At 39.0% G+C, this 14,865-nt stretch overlaps 2 protein-coding genes across 5 annotated transcripts in view; one reads left to right on the forward strand and one right to left on the reverse strand.

The window, feature by feature from the left end:
• The window catches only part of cyfip1 (cytoplasmic FMR1 interacting protein 1), a 36,526-nt gene that overhangs the window by 5,255 nt on the left and 16,406 nt on the right, over positions 1–14,865 (reverse strand). For all 4 annotated transcript variants that reach the window (XM_079460669.1, XM_079460671.1, XM_079460670.1 and 1 more), the window contains exons 13-24: positions 13,985–14,110; positions 13,419–13,585; positions 12,228–12,375; positions 10,753–10,906; positions 10,496–10,652; positions 10,201–10,297; positions 10,025–10,101; positions 9,332–9,440; positions 9,141–9,260; positions 8,614–8,813; positions 7,036–7,123; positions 209–352 (exon numbers count right to left, since the gene is read on the reverse strand). In XM_079460669.1, coding sequence (XP_079316795.1) covers positions 209–352; positions 7,036–7,123; positions 8,614–8,813; positions 9,141–9,260; positions 9,332–9,440; positions 10,025–10,101; positions 10,201–10,297; positions 10,496–10,652; positions 10,753–10,906; positions 12,228–12,375; positions 13,419–13,585; positions 13,985–14,110 — 1,587 coding nt within the window. The remainder of the gene's footprint in view (positions 1–208; positions 353–7,035; positions 7,124–8,613; positions 8,814–9,140; positions 9,261–9,331; positions 9,441–10,024; positions 10,102–10,200; positions 10,298–10,495; positions 10,653–10,752; positions 10,907–12,227; positions 12,376–13,418; positions 13,586–13,984; positions 14,111–14,865) is intronic.
• Positions 903–8,079, forward strand: fndc9 (fibronectin type III domain containing 9). The gene is made up of 2 exons (XM_079460679.1): positions 903–1,229; positions 5,036–8,079. The coding sequence occupies exon 2, from the start codon at positions 5,127–5,129 to the stop codon at positions 5,778–5,780; it is 654 nt and encodes a 217-aa protein (XP_079316805.1). The 5' UTR covers positions 903–1,229; positions 5,036–5,126; the 3' UTR covers positions 5,781–8,079.

Below are 14,865 nucleotides of genomic sequence, written 5' to 3' on the forward strand. Positions count from 1 at the left end.
AACAAGAGGACAATTTCATTTCTTAAGATTAAAAACAAAACTGAGGATCACTGAAATTGTGACTAAACACAATAATTGTTACAAGATGTATTTCTGCCCACAGTATGAGTTCTTGATAGGTACACGACGGTTTATATTTATTATGTAGGGACTTGCAAAAAGCCACAGATCTTTATAAACATGTTCATTTCAATGCTTGTGCACGTACCAGACTCTTGACGACCTTTAAGAGCTCTTCCATCACCACTGCAATGCCCTGATATCCCAGCAGTCTGCAGATGGCCTTGATATGTGGAGGTCCAAGAAAGTTTCGGTAGAGGCTGTATATGCTACTGTATGCCAGATTCAGGGCCTGCATTCAATATTGAAAGAAAAAGTGAGTTAGGTCATGATCATATTTAGTCGCTTGACCACACACAGCAATGAGTGCCTTGTACACACACAGCAATGAGTGCCTGTACATCTTCAACCTTTATTTTTTTACCCATTTTGGTGTTTTGACCAAATTTTGGTCAAATCTACTAAACAGAACCAAAAGCACCAGACCTGAATTTAAAGTTTTATCAAATTAGCCCAGCTAAGGCAGACGTGTAATCTTTGAAAATGACGGGAACATTTTGTTCTGTAACTACGGAGAGTATTCACTTTTTCCACATTTTTTTTTATTTTTCATTTATTAACAATAAAAACGTGGAGCAATTCACAGTTCCATTATATTTTATTAGGGTAATACTAAAAGTAAAATAAATTTTTCTTTAATTAGTTTGCAGCCGATCATTTATAGATTCATCATAAATTCATAAGCACACAGGCTGTAGGTGGTGTTGCAGTGACTCAGGGGAGACAGGTCACCAGTCCGAGTAAATCAGAACAAACCGTGGGATAAAAACTGCCGCATGCTCACTCAATCACGGACAGAAAGGATGAGTAAGAGGTGGGCGAGTGAGACAGTTCGTGTTCTCTCTTAGCTGTAATGCTGCTTAAAATTCCCTCTACGCAAAGTGCTGTTGTGACGTCTGCCCCCGACAAATCTCTCTCTCTCTCTCTCTCTCTCTCGAGATCGACAAGCTTTTTCAGTGCAGTGTTGTGGATATGAGCTCTAGTAGAAGTCCTGAAACATGCCAGTAAGAAGAAGCCACAGGTCAAAGTCCCAAAAGGCTTCAAGTAGGTTTCTGTCTGCAAAGCAACAGCGCGACGAAGATATGAAGTGACTCTTCTGATCTCTCAAGGTAAGATCTTTCATTCTCACTGACAAGCACACCTGTTTCTCCCATGATTTTCTTACCAATACATGCAAGGATAACCTGTATGGAATCAGGAAGTTCAAATATTGCAAAGAAAAATTATTTTCAACAGTGTGGATTGGAAAACATTGAAAGAGGGACGTGTGTGTGTGTGGGCGGAAGAGATGATCTATAGAGATGCTGTTTTCCTATTGCATGAGAGACTAGTGCTACTGATAAGATGAACAAGATCTGAGCTTAAACTCACATTTACTCAGTATGATTACTAAACCGAATAATATAAGGTCGAAAAAATCATAAAAAATAAAACTGTACCAGTAGTGTATAGAATAAAAATGTTCACCCATGTTCGTCCTCTAAAAATGTTCGTCTCTGAAAACCTGTTTTAGTGAGCACTTCTGAATCCTGTTAATGTGCTTTACTTCTTTGATAACTATATTTGTTCAATTATTTCTTTCAGTTTTTTCTATTCTTGCTTGTTCTCGTCTTATCAAATCTGGATAAAATGTAGTTCTGTCTGGTCATTTTCTTCAACTTAAGTTTTTAAATGTAATATGCAATTCAAAATAAAATCACCTAAAATAATGACTGTTCTCAAAACAACTGATATATAAAAATGTCACGTGGACATGAAAAACAGCATTTGCTGAAGAAGTCTTAATCACGTGGCATTAATCATGCTTAAGCCATCAGATTCTTAAAGCACTATCCATGAAATAAACAGTTAGGAGAACATTTATAATGTCATTTCAAACCTCCATGACTATCTTTCTTCTGCAGGACACAAAAAAAGATTTTTTGAATAGTTTTGTATTCAAACAATGCAAGCCAATGGGTACCGCCATTGTTTGGCGACCAACATTTTCTAAAATATCTTCTTTTGTGTTCTGGCAAAAATTGCTGCCTCTGCACAAGCTCGACAGTGCTTGCACAACAAGGCAAAATAAAAAAGTTAGATTTAAAATTATCATTAATAATCTAATAGCGACTGAAGTTTTGTAGAGTCGCCACGTCCTTCGCCCAGCATTTGTCAGGTCTGGGAATTGATTGCGCCCTGCCCGCTCCGGTAACCTTGGACTGCATCCTGCCCGCTCTATTAACCTTGGAACAATGAGACAAGACTGGCTGAGAGTAGAGTACTGTTCTGCACTCTTTGATGCAACAAATGCATCAGTTGTTATTGGAAGTGTCCCTGGTTCCGGTTGATCTAACTAGTGCAGCCTAGATCTTTGAAATATATATATTATGATAGTGTAGTGTATGCAAGATTAAAAAGATGCGTCTTTAGTCTAGATTTAAACTGACAGAGTGTGTCTGCCTCCCGGACAGTGCAGGGAAGACTGTTCCAAAGTTTAGGCACTAGATAGGAAAAGGATCTGCCGCCTGCACTTGATTTTAAAACTCTAGGTATTACCAACTGACCTGACACCTGAGAGCGTAGTGCACGTGATGGACTATAATACGTTAGAAGTTCTCTCTCTAGTAGTGAGGAGCTAAACCATGCAGGGCTTTATAGGTAATAAGCAAGATTTTAAAGTTTATGCGATGCTTTATAGGTAACCAGTGCAAGGTTGACAGAACCGGGCTAATATGCTCATACTTTTTTGTACGCATAAGAACTCGAGTTGCCGCATTTTGGACCAGTTGGAGTTTTTGTAATAGGCCTGCAGGGCAACCACCTAATAGTGCATTACAGTAATCTAGTCTTGATGTCATAAAGGCATGTATAAGCTTCTCTGCATCTGATGGTGACAGCATATGACGTAGTTTAGATATATTTTTAAGATGGAAAAACGCAACTTTACAGGTGTTGGCGACCTGGTTCTCAAATGACAGAGTACTATCGAATATAAAGCCAATATTCTTAGCTGAAGATGAGGGTTTTATGGAAGATCCATCAATAGTTAAGCAGTAATTTTGGTTGTTACGTAGGGCGGTTTTCGGTCCGATAACTAACACTTCAGTTTTGTCCGAGTTCAGTAATAAAGAATTGCTACTCATCCACTTTTTTATATCGACTATGCATTCCACTATTCGATGGAATTGCTGTGTTTCATGAGGCTTCGAGGAAATATAGAATTGCGTATCCTCAGCATAACAGTGAAAGCTTACTCCGTGTCGCTTTATTATATCTCCTAGAGGTAGCATGCATAATGCGAAGAGCATAGGCCCCAAGACTGAGCCCTGTGGTACACCGTACTGGACTTGCGTGATACCTCATTGTTTATTGCTACATATTGAAAACGGTCGCATAAATAAGATTTCAAAGCTATTTCCTTAATACCGACATCATTTTCGAGTCTATGTAGGAGCATGCTGTGGTCAATGGTGTCGAATGCAGCACTAAGATCTAGCAGCACCAATAAGGAGATACAACCTCGGTCGGACGCAATAAGCAGATCATTTGTAACTCTGATCAGAGCAGTCTCTGTACTGTGATGTGCTCTAAATCCAGTCTGGAAATCTTCATTAATCTCATTCCTTTGGAGGAAAGAGCATATTTGTGTTGAGACTACTTTTTCCAGAACTTTAGATAAGAAAGGTAGATTCGAAATAGGTCTGTAGTTAACTAGTTCTCCAGGGTCCAGATGGGTTTTTTTGACAAGGGGCCTTATAACAGCCACCTTATATGCTTTAGGCACATGTCCTAATGTCAGAGATGAGTTAATAATGCTAAGTAGAGGATCTATAATTTCTGGGAGCATCTCTTTCAGTAGATTTGTAGGTATAGGGTCTAACATGCATGAAGTTGATTTAGACAATCTAATGATTTTAGAGAGTTCATCGTGATGTATAGTAGAAAATAAACGTAATTTCTCCTTAGAGGCGCTGTAGTTAGTCGTTTGTTCAGCGGGATTCACTTCTGGTTGCATAATTATAATTTTTTCTCTAATATCTTGGATTTTATTTGTGAAATAGTTCATAAAATCGTCACTGCTATGCTGGAATACAGAATCAGAAGGCTATGACGATTTATTTTTGGTTAATTTAGCCACTGTATCAAATTAAAACCTAGGGTTATGTTGGTTTTCTTCTATTAGTGATGAAAGGTAGGCAGATCTAGACGTTTTTAGGGCTTTCCTGTATTTTTTAATACTATCCTTCCAGGCAGTACGAAATACCTCTAATTTAGTTTTCTTAAAGTTGCGCTCCATTTTTCGTGCCGCTTTCTTTAGAGCCTGAGTGTGTTCATTATTCCACGGTGTCGGTCTGTCATTTTTAATCTTCTTTAAGCGCAGTATGGATGTAACGTCAATAGAAAATCTCTCCAACTCATTCAAATAAGCCTGCTTTAGATACCTTAATATCTAGCCTTTGAAAACTAAACAAAAGCAATCAGAGCAGGTAAAAGAAATCTGTTCCATACACTCCTTTGTCCTCAATAACCTACTTATTTTTTCTTCTCGATAAAGCTGATTTGTCAAACACCATGACGGAGGGAGCCAGTCGTACTTTATAATGTAAAAGAAAACCGAAAATTATAGAAATATATTACAACAAAATCTCAACAAACTTTTGCAAGACAAATTAGATTGAAAAGCAAGTCACTGCAGACTAATGCAAAAGGCAAGACATGTTCAATTTTTCTAAGAATGATTCAATTTTGTTATATTTCAGCCTCGAGCCAACAACAAAACCCCAATATAATTCAGTTCAAAACCAATTTTACCTCTAAAGACAATTTGAAGACTATTCTTCTTTAATGCCCAAAGCAAGCCCATTATTCATGTATGGTTGTTTGCTACATTCAAGGTTGGCACTAAACTTATTCATTTTCTCTATTCTTCCAGATCTTTCTGTACTGCTGCATGTCATCTGCCATCGGCCTTTATCCTCAAACAGTGTGTGCATGAGGGGCCGAGTCCTCTAAACAACCCTAACATGACTATCACCATTCAGAACATCACGGCCACCTCTGCCGTTGTCAACTGGCCCTCTTCTCCAGGCTGTGTAGACACGTTCTACAGCGTCATGTATCATCCCAACTGGAACAGCCTTCTGATGGGTTACACGCGCAAGAGCTTCCTACGCGAGGACAGGATTCCCGTCAGCCAGACGTCTACCAGCCTGGGCAACCTGAGTCCGCAGACCACTTACATCCTCTGTGTCACCTGCCAGTCGGCCAATCCCACAAAAGAGCAATGCCAGGTCTTTAGTACCCTGGACGAGGGCACCGAGCTCGGGCAAGGCGGCAGGGAGTTGGCGATGGGAGTTTGGCTGGCCAGCAGCATCCTCCTCCTGATCATTGCCGTGGCTCTGCTTTGGGGATGTCTCCACACCATATGTCCCACAAAGAGAGACTCTGAAAGAATCAACCAGCCGGGTTCAAACCCTTCTCAGCTTGCGCTGACCCCTTTGGGTGGAATCGGGGGAAGCGATGGACGCAAAAGTCTGTACGCGGCAAGCTGTAGCGAGGAGGACTCTCAAAACGCGATGGTGATTGAGAATCCTTATCGAGTAGAGCAGGGTAACGGACCGCGCTGTGAACTCGGAACACATTATACTACACGGAGCTTTGGTCCGGAGTCAAAATAAATAGGGCCTCAAACGGTCATTAATGTACTGACCCCGAGAGTTCAAACTATTATAATCCAAGTAATAAGGGCAATCACGGAGGCGGAACCCGTTTTGGGAAAATTAGATTTTGACAGTCTAAATTAAATAATTGTGGCGTGGATGATGAGGGCTCCTTTTTGCACCTAAAGAATTTAATTGCATCTTTAAAATGATTGCCCACCATGATCATGATGTCCATCATGTTGAGATCAAATGAATGGCCACATCTTGGATTTCAATTTAAAGACGACTGCGGCTGTCATGACAATAAAATTAGGCTGATGATAAATTGTCTAATAAATAAATGCGATTATGGTGATGAATTAATTAATTTGTTGTTACTTTTAACTCAACTTGTAGTGTCCCTTTTATTTATTTAACACAAAATCGACGAAAAAAAATGACACAAAAAGTGTTAAATAGCCTAAGACAAACAATGTGTTCATAACACAATAAATGTTTATGCGCTTCATTCATTACATAATTGCAAACTGTGATTGTTTAAATTCATTGTAAATTGTTACTTGCAGTATTTTAAACAAGTAACTGTAACATAAAAGGCTGTTTCAAGCATAAGTCCTGAGCACCGTTCAAAATATGAACAAACAAACGTGAACAAAGGTTTTTTCAAAATAATGTTAAAAGTATAATTTGCGTAGAGATGTCTGGAGTTACTTTACTCAAACTGATCAACGCAAAAATACTGTTATTAAGACATATTTATATTTAATTTGTCAAATAAACCTGTCAAAATTATTCGCTGTGTATTACCGTGTATTATTAGTTTTGAGAGGTTGATATCTTGGAATAACGAACCTGCAAATGTCGAGACCGGCCAATCGGAATGCATTCCAATGAGCCGTGTAATAATATTGCGATAAGATGATTATGTGTCAGTCCTAAAGACGACAAAACATCCAGCAAATCCAAAGCATGAAATTAAGTGGTGCATCTAAAACTTTATATTTCATGTACATACTGTGCGTTACAACAAATTGTTTCTTGAAAGGAATAGTTCCCCTGAAAATTGTCATCATTTACAATCTTTCTCTTGTCATTTCAAACCTGTATGACTTTCTTTCTTCTGCAGAACGTTAAAAGATACTAAAATCGCATTCACCTTGCCTAGCTCTTGCAAATAAAAGTCACCTGTGCTCAGAAAGTTTGATCTTTTAAAGGCATGTTGTGAATGCATGTTAACCAAGGACTGGACTGTGAATTCTCTCGTACGCACCTTTGAACCGTACAGATACTGTGGCTGGGCGTTGGGCGGCTTGTCCCTCTGGAACTCCTGTGAAAACTGCAGTATAGTGCGAACAAACCTAAAATGATGGAGAAAGGTGTTTAAAAAAAAAGTCATCGGCTTTGGTGTCTACCGTCATTTCCATTCTATCAAACAGGGTAACAATTCACAGAGAAAACTGCTTCTACGGTAAACCTGGCAAAAGTTACAAATATCGACTCTGACATGACCAGCTGTTGACAGTTCGTTGTTACGTGCTGGCTTAAGTGCCTTGGGCAGGTATTGATGGGCATCAGTAGCTCTCTAGAGAATCACCATTGAAACAACACCATTGAGTCACTCATGCACACCTCTTCACAGCAATAAGCAATGACCTGTTTTGCATGCTGTGACAATGCCAATAATGTGGGTGTGAGCTTCTAGAAACAAGAGAAAATGATTGTGGCCTCCAGGGGTCCTCCTACCTGAGCTGTAATATTCTATTGTACTGCATCTGTCTGTCATCAACAGGTCTAACTGTCCTGAATAGCATGAGACTCTTCTGTCATTCTGCTTTACCTGCATTCTCAATGAAATGTCAGAAAACTCTTTCTACAGAATCGTTTGTGCATGCAAAAAAAAACATTGTTTTGTGAAGTCATTTAAAAGCGTGTCTTTAAAGAATCACAATTGTAGGAAATAATGTTTTACTGTATGTTGAAAAATATTCAGAAATGTTTTACTCTGCTAGTGACATCATACCTGTTTAAACTTCAAACATAAATATTGAACACAGCCGTAAATGTTTTCAGCCCAAGTTCAATCTTGTTTTTTCATTCCTAGTCAGTTCAATCCTTGAAATATTTCCCGCCTCACTATGGTACTTCACTGCACTCGCTTTCTATATCTCAAGTTCTCAAGTGTGATGTTTCCAAAATGTACAGAATCTTGCACTCATGAATATAATTGTGTTCCTGTTTTTTCCTTGTAAATGAACTCAAAAGAACAAAACAAGTGGTAGATCCAGTGGCTGAGGGGAATAAACACTCTTTAATGAAACGCAGAATATGTTTTCACTTCAAAGAAATGATTGAATCGCCTCCACGTGTGCTTCAAATAGTCTTTGTTTCATCCGTTTTAATTAAATAAGTTTGAAAAAGTGTAAAAGCTGTCTGTAAAATCAGACATTTTCTGGCTGAAATAAACTGTATATTAAACACAATGTAATTATTCAAATAAAATATAGACATAGATTTGTAACTAATGAATAAATTCAGTAATTCACAGATTTCAATAAAAAGATTTCTATCTTGATGTTTGGCTTTTTGATAGGTGATTGGATTCAGGTATGGACGTGTCATCACTTTACCACTTCGTAATGTAGTCGTATAAATAATAAGCTTTATTTGTTTCACCTATTCTTCCCAGGGGAGGCTGCCCCAACATGTTATTGTGTGAAAGTGATGTCAATACATACCTTCTATATATAAATATATATCTTCATCTACCAAAATCTTCATACTTGTGTGTGTGTGTGTGTGTGTGTGTATATATATATATAGAAATGTGTAAATGTGTGCACTGCAGTACCTGTTTGTGGAGCCATTATAACAGTAGTTAGGCAAGAAGTCATAGTTAAGTTCCCAGAACACATGCAGAGTGATCCTGCCATAGGGTGCAGAAACGTTGTGGTTTGCCTCCCGGAACATGGTATCGATGCTGTCCAGTGTCAAAAACTTACTGAGAAGTTTATGAGTCAATCGGTTTATATCCAGCAAACCCTCCAACTCCTGACAGGCAAAAGAGAAATGATTAAAAAGAACATTTTCCCCAAAAAAGAAAAAACACATTCTCACAATAGATTGCATGAAAACTGATATCGAGCTGTAAAGCAATTTCACAGAATTTTGAAATGTAGGTGTCACAGTGAGACGTCTACTCAATGAAGATGTCAACATAAATACAAAAGCACACAGGCACAGCCAGACAGGACTGAATTATTTCTGCTGTTCTATATTTCTATTCTTATATGAGAAATGGCTCGTCCTTTATTTCCCAAAATGTAAGTCGTATGTAACAGCAACTTCCATAAAACAAGATTTTGACTATTACCGCACCATTATGGAAGTGAGATCCTCGCTCTCAAAGCGGTTGATGGCCAGCTCTAGGGATCTGTTAAGCATGCAGGACACCCGCTGCGTGATCAGGCGGTTCAAGTCGATCGAACGGCCCAGGAGCTGCAAGGCAGAAGAAAATATGAGAGGACTGGAGTCCAGAATGTTTATGAACAGAATGAAGACTAAATTACCTGAACGTGTCTCTGTTTGAGCAACGTCTCGTAGCGGTTGGAAGTAGGCCAAGAGATGTTGGCTCCCTGATTCTTACATTCAGCTCGAAGTCTCTTATCTAGAAGAAGACTACAGAGAAATGGCGTTACGAATTATTCACCACAAACAGATACAGCTGTGGAAAACAATTAAAAGACCATATCAAATTTTCATTTAATCAGCATTTCTAGATATATGGTTGTCATTCCAGTTTAGTGTTTGTTGAATTTCAACAACATCAAAAGGGACAAAGTCATCCAATAGCAATGTGAAGGACTGACAGCATGACAAGACACATGAAAACTGTAATACAAATCGAGGTTATCACATAAAAAATTATTTGAACTTTTCCTAAATACATGACGAATATTACTGTTGTATTCCTTAAAAGTGAATATGAACTTGTTTTCTTTGCAGTATTTGAGATCTGAAAAACTGTTATTTTGACCTGATTTTCCGGCTCAAACTTCTTCAAATTAATGCAAATAAAAACTATCTTTCTGTTCGAGATTTGGATAAAACAAAAATAACTATTTACCTACCCACATATCTCTAAATAGTAAATTCACGTTTGTCAAAGCTGTGAATAGTCCCATAGAAATACATAATTCAAAATCTCTTCACAGACTTCCAATGACACCAACCAAGGACAAAAGAGAAAAAGTGTCTCCTACCTTCCGGCAAGAATCTTGTAATAGGCGAAAATCTGATCTGCAAGTTTGTAGACGAACTGGTCAAAGCAGAGATTCACCTGGAACAGACATAAAGGTCAGAGAGCCATCAAGTAAAAGACAAACAAACAAAGAGGAAGAGAGTAACAGGTATTTTCCTCAAAGGATTAGGATCTTACCTCAGCCTCAATCTCATCATACAGGAACTGTTTTTTAAACTTTGTGAGCGCGTAGTGTGCACTGTCATTGTACAGGTCCAATGAATACAACACGTATCTGTGCAGACAAGACAGATTTGTTTAAGTCTCAACGACTCCTGACAAAAAAGTATCATCATATTTACAGTTGCTGCTATAGGGTTAAAAAATGTGGTCCCAGGCTGTTCTTTCAAGATACTTAAAATAACTACTGTAGCAAAGCAAATATAATGCTATTAGTGATTCTGTGGCCACATGCAGTATGGTCTGTCCTTACTCCATCATAGAAGCCTCTTTAGTCTCCAAGATGTGGTCAGTGAGGATCCAGGGCATTGACATCTCAATAGGGAACTGGATGCGGCGGCCCATTGTGAGCTCAAGAAAGAACTCACGGAACCAAAGCTGAGAAAGATCACAGCACTGCTGCAGCGTCTCTGAAACACACCAAAACATCCATGACCTCTGACCTCATCCAAGACATTATTACAAGAGTCTTCTCTCATCCTTCAAATTAAAATCTGGATGTGGTCTTACCACTGAAGTTGAGCAAGTGAGTGTAGAAGAAGGACTCGCGGTGAAACTTCTCGATGTCAAGGATGGTGGGCCCCTCAAGACTGCTGCGCAGAGTTTTCTTAAATCCGCTCTTGTCCGCGACCAGAGACTCCAGCATCGTCCTGACCATATACAGCTATGTGGAAGAACAAAGAGACGAAGCAGATGAAAGGACAGAAACTTCTTTAGCTGTCTGAAGATTTCTATCTTTATTCTTCCCACATAACAGAGCGTTCTTTCATCCAGCCCTCCACACACAGACCCACATCCCCATTCTGCTCATAATCTCGCCACAGGTGGGTGGTTTCACTGGGGATATGGACACTAATCCATTTTGCATTCTGTTCTGAGTGCTTTACCATGTTGATGGAGGGCACCAAGTGGTACGGCCTTCAAGATGATGTTCCAGGCATCAAAGGAATCGTCTCGAACTCTGCTTTTAAAGAATTGAGCTTCATTCTAAAATTGTATATGTATGTGTGTCAGCGTGGCACTGTTTTCAAATACAGGAGTCTACATTCACTGAAGTCACAACCCTTTTGTAATTTGTAAGAAATTTGTAGAAATCCCAAATTTTGTAATGCCCCTTTAACATGAATTTTTTGAAAATGTCTTTCTTCAGCAGAACACAAAAGATGATATTTTCAAATAATGTCCGTAACCCAACACCGGTGGTACCCGTTCACTTGTATTGTATGGATATAAAGCCATTTCAAGTTGTTTGTAAAGTAATTTTCTACATTTTAAACACTTAGTCTATCGATAGCCCTACTTTTTTATTTATTTTGTTTTCTAATAATTTAGTACATGGGTAGCTGACAAATAAACCGTACCATGTGTCCTATGGTGGTACACCAAAAACTGTTAATGCAACACTATAGGACTTTTGCTCACGATTGCCCCATGTGGTTGATATGTACAATTGTCTGTTACCAGTGTTTTAAAGAACGTCGTGTATATTTGTATGAAATTCTCTCATAAATGCTAGAAGCTAAGAACTGAGATGCTTCTGAGGCTTCAATGATAACAGCCTGTTAAGTGAAGCATGCATCCCTGCTGACAAAACAACAGAAACCATAACTGACATTCGAATAGATTGAATGAATATAAAGGGAATTGTATTGATTTTAATGAAAAGGGTCTCTTAGGGTCTCAACCAGTAATGTCTTGGCTTTTAGAACATCTTTCAAAACATACCAAACACTACATAAAATAATTTTGTAATGGTTATAGCTGGTTTATAATGATATTTGAAATCGTAACGATAAGAATTTGCATAGTTTTTTAGCAGAGATGCTTTCTTAAGTAGTATCCAAGTGATGTTTTGTGTAAGGTAAACACAGATTTGAACCTTCCAATCTGCAATGCTTTAAGTAGAGTCGTGTCAAAGTGTTTGTGACTGCCTTAAGGATTTGTTCTATAGCTGCAAGAGAAAATATCAAAGGTGGGTCCCATACCTGAGTGCTAGAGGGTCCTACGGCACGCCGGGGAACTTTGATATCGAATCCACCTTTAGGGTCCTTCTCTCCCCGTAGCGCAGGATCATTGTGTGGCTCTCTGCCCGTCTCCCAATCACAGATGGTCTTACGGATGGCCTGTAGCACACTGCAATAACATAATTGTCAGACTACACTGACTCTCACCAAAGCAATATGACATGACATTGAATTTCATTCATCTATTTAGCCCATTACTTAGCTCCCCTTACTATAATATGCTAACCCTATCCTCCTATATGGCTGTAGTGAGGTAGGCGGGACAAGAGACCGGGATTCGAGGCCGGTGAGTGATTACGAGTGTCAGCTGTACGCGCACTGGTCTCGTATCACGGAGGAGATTGGGAGCATGAGAGGACGAGCGACCGGACCGTCAGTGAGAGAGGACCAGGCCTGGACTTTATGTTATGGTTTGTGTGTGCTGCAGGCTGTCTATTTACGTTTGATTTAAAAGTCTATTTTATGTTTGCCGGTTCCCGCATCCTTCCTTCCCTTTTATTTAACATGTTTCAACGGCCTTGTACATTTACGTCAATTCAGACTGTTGATAAATATTACTTGCATCGCTAGCTTCGCCACGGTTCAATTGGTTTCGCTCTCGTTGAGGAACAACTTTTAATCCTGCTTGTACTGTCCCAGGTTGAAAAAGCACCACGGCTTGAAGTGATTAGCGCAAACAAGCAGGTTTTTACTTATGGTAAGGGGATTTCGACTTAAAATAAAAGAAATCCACTACTGGGACTTTAAAAAAGGATTTGTGTTCGCCAAGAACATAACATTCAGCATGTTTTTTCGCAAACTTATCCAAGACAAGTTCACCTTTACGCTTCCGAAAACAACAATGACGGCAATACCGTGGGGGGGAAATGTGTAGATTATTGGGCGGTGTCATTGTAATAAGAACCCCTTCCTACGTCCGAAGGGGAGTGAAATCGGATCAGCTCAATTTCTCATACACTTGCAGAGAAAGGCTTCAAATTTTCTAAGTTGGTAGATGCACCAAGGACACGATTATAGCACTTAAACACAGAACAAGTCAGATTTTTAAAGGAACAGTTAACCAAAAGAGTAACATTCCCAATTTGTTCTTTCCCAAATTGATTAATTTTGGGGAATACTGTTCCTTTCAGATGGCTCGGTGCTGGGTTGTACCTCTGGACGACGTTCTTCTTCTTCTTGATGGCCTGGCGAAGTGGCTCTCTCAGCGTCACCTGAGCGAAGTCCTGCAAGGCTGCGTAAATGGTGTGACGGATGGCGTGGTTGAAAACGCTCTCCATTCGGCCCATCAGTACCTGCAGGCCCTTTATCATGGCAAGGACCTGAACACAACCAGACTCAAGCTTCTTACTGTCATCGTAGAGACACAACAAGGTTCTGTAACACTTTACAATCCGGTTGTATTTATTAACCATTATCTATAAACAATACTACTACAGCATTTACTCATCTTAGTTTGTGCTATTTCCAGGATTTACTATTAAAATTTTTTGAACAATTAAACTTGACTTTGCCTTCAAATAATATATATTTAAATTTCAGATCTGGTGTAAAGTAATTCATAGCAATGCAATATATTTATAAGGTAGTCGTATAGGGTAGTTTCTGTCATGATGAGAATTTAGGCTTTGATCTCTTTTGCTTTCAAAACACATACAAAGCTAATGGTGGCATTAAAGCAGCTGTATGCTACACAGCTTTGAACTTGGAGGTCTACTGACCTCCACCAAAGCGAATTTCTCCTCGCAAGTGTAGTTGTATCTGGTGGCACGTTCGTACTCTTCGGCATTGTCTGGGCATTCTTTGTTCGAGTATTTGTCTGTGGGGTGCACCAGTTTCCAGGAATACTGTAAAAGGAAAATATTTTGCTCATCTATATACTTACATTCAAGTCAACAATCAAACAGCCACAAATTTTAAAACCCATGGTCTATAACTTTCAATACTTTGTCTAGAGAAAATCTAATAAAAGTTAAAACCAAGGCTGGTCTTTTTGAGCGAACATCCACTGTTATGAATAAAGTCAGTCTCTCTTTGGTAAAGAGGATTCAGAAGTCTTCATCGAGTGTGACTCACTGGCTTTTTTGCATGATGATGTGTGCAGAGTTAACAGCTCTCCTTAGCAACAGAACAGACATTTTCTGGGAAAAATCACGTTTCTGTTTAAAACTTAATTGAGAATCTCAGATACTGGGCCTTTAATGAAAAAGCTACTGGCATGCCGGGTGTTTCTGACAGTGGTCTTTTATTCTGAAGAGCTTGGTGTCTCTATTGATTATCCGCTCGAGGACAAGAGATGAAGAAAATAAACAATGAGAAGTATGCAAACAAGCACCTCAAGCCAGAAATCTATATGAAGGCTATGAAAAGTATTTCTCCACTCCGAGAAAAAAACTTGTGCGAGGCTGTAATTGCTTTTTCTTCATTTTTAGCCTTTAAATCAAAAGGTTCTAGCATGCTAGACAGTCTATCAGGTACTACAAAATCAAAACACCTTTTACAAAAAATCTTCGACCACCTTTGCTTTCTGAGCTTGAAAAAATGTGACTCAGTGCATATACTTAGATAAATATATGCCCCTCTGAGACAAATCTCAGGAGCG

The sequence above is a fragment of the Barbatula barbatula genome (genome assembly GCF_947034865.1).
Source record: "Barbatula barbatula genome assembly, chromosome: 7".
Lineage (NCBI taxonomy): Eukaryota > Metazoa > Chordata > Actinopteri > Cypriniformes > Nemacheilidae > Barbatula > Barbatula barbatula.

What these genes read in the sequence shown, in the direction of transcription:
- fndc9 (XM_079460679.1), top strand. Translation starts at nt 5,127, where the DNA reads ATGACTATCACCATTCAGAACATCACGGCCACCTCTGCCGTTGTCAAC.